Below are 862 nucleotides of genomic sequence, written 5' to 3'. Positions count from 1 at the left end.
GGGGGTAACGGGCAGAGGTTGGTGGCTTGGGGGGAAGGCTGGAATCATGACGTAAGGCATGTTGACCTGCTGAGGGCAAAGAAACACTGGGTAAGTCCCTGGGGGTCCCAACCAGTTACCCAGGTGTGGTCAGGCCTGGAAACAGAGGGTGGACCAGGGGAAGAGAGACATGGGCTGAGGGCAGTTTTCAAAAGGATCCATCTGACCCCACATCCACTCCGTGGGCCCCTGTCTGCTCCCTCAGATCCCCGCTGGGAGGAAGATATTCTGGGCCCTGCCCTTGAAACGGGGGACAAAAACAAGGGAAGGGGCTAGGGCAAACATGAGCCCCCATGCTTAGGGTCATGCTTGAGTGGTTCTGCTCAATCCACAGCCACTGTCTTTCCCTGTTCACAAAACCTGTGCACACTGGTGTCAGCCCCTCAACCTCCAGCCCTCCCAGAGCCCAGCCCTCCCCCCTTTACCTGGATCTGCTGCTGAAGGAGGTTGATTTTGTGCTGCTGCTGAATCAGCTGTTGCTGCTGCTTAGCGATCTAGCAGAAGGAAAGAGGAGGCAATGGGAGTGTGGACATTAGGCTCCAGGATCCCACTTCCCATAAGCCTTTGCAGCCCCATCCATAGCCTGCCTTCCACACCAGTGGACAGACAGGCAGGATAGCTGGACAGGATAAGAAGCCAGCCGGCCAGCCCTCAGGATTTACTCTCCCTTTGCAGAGCTCGCCCTTAGAGACCAGACAGGGAGGGTGGGCAGAAAGCAGTTGGTTGCTTTCGCTCAGAGCTCCCCCAGCAACCTCCACCCTGGTCCTCTTGCAAGGACTGATGAACCCCAGAGGCGGGAATCCCAGCCCCTTCCTGTGGCCCC

The 862-nt window shown here is 57.9% G+C and overlaps 1 protein-coding gene across 1 annotated transcript in view; it reads right to left on the bottom strand.

Moving 5' to 3' along the window:
* Window positions 1-862, bottom strand: part of SOX13 (SRY (sex determining region Y)-box 13) — a 29,031-nt gene that overhangs the window by 6,975 nt on the left and 21,194 nt on the right. Inside the window, exons 6-7 of the mRNA XM_010854152.1 lie at window positions 465-535; window positions 6-69 (exon numbers count right to left, since the gene is read on the bottom strand). Coding sequence (XP_010852454.1) covers window positions 6-69; window positions 465-535 — 135 coding nt within the window. The remainder of the gene's footprint in view (window positions 1-5; window positions 70-464; window positions 536-862) is intronic.

The sequence above is a fragment of the Bison bison genome, unplaced genomic scaffold (assembly GCF_000754665.1).
Source record: "Bison bison bison isolate TAMUID 2011002044 unplaced genomic scaffold, Bison_UMD1.0 scf7180017864338, whole genome shotgun sequence".
In the NCBI taxonomy this organism is placed as follows: domain Eukaryota; kingdom Metazoa; phylum Chordata; class Mammalia; order Artiodactyla; family Bovidae; genus Bison; species Bison bison.
Note: the sequence above shows the minus strand (reverse complement) of the source record. Positions and strands in the feature narration are given on the sequence as shown.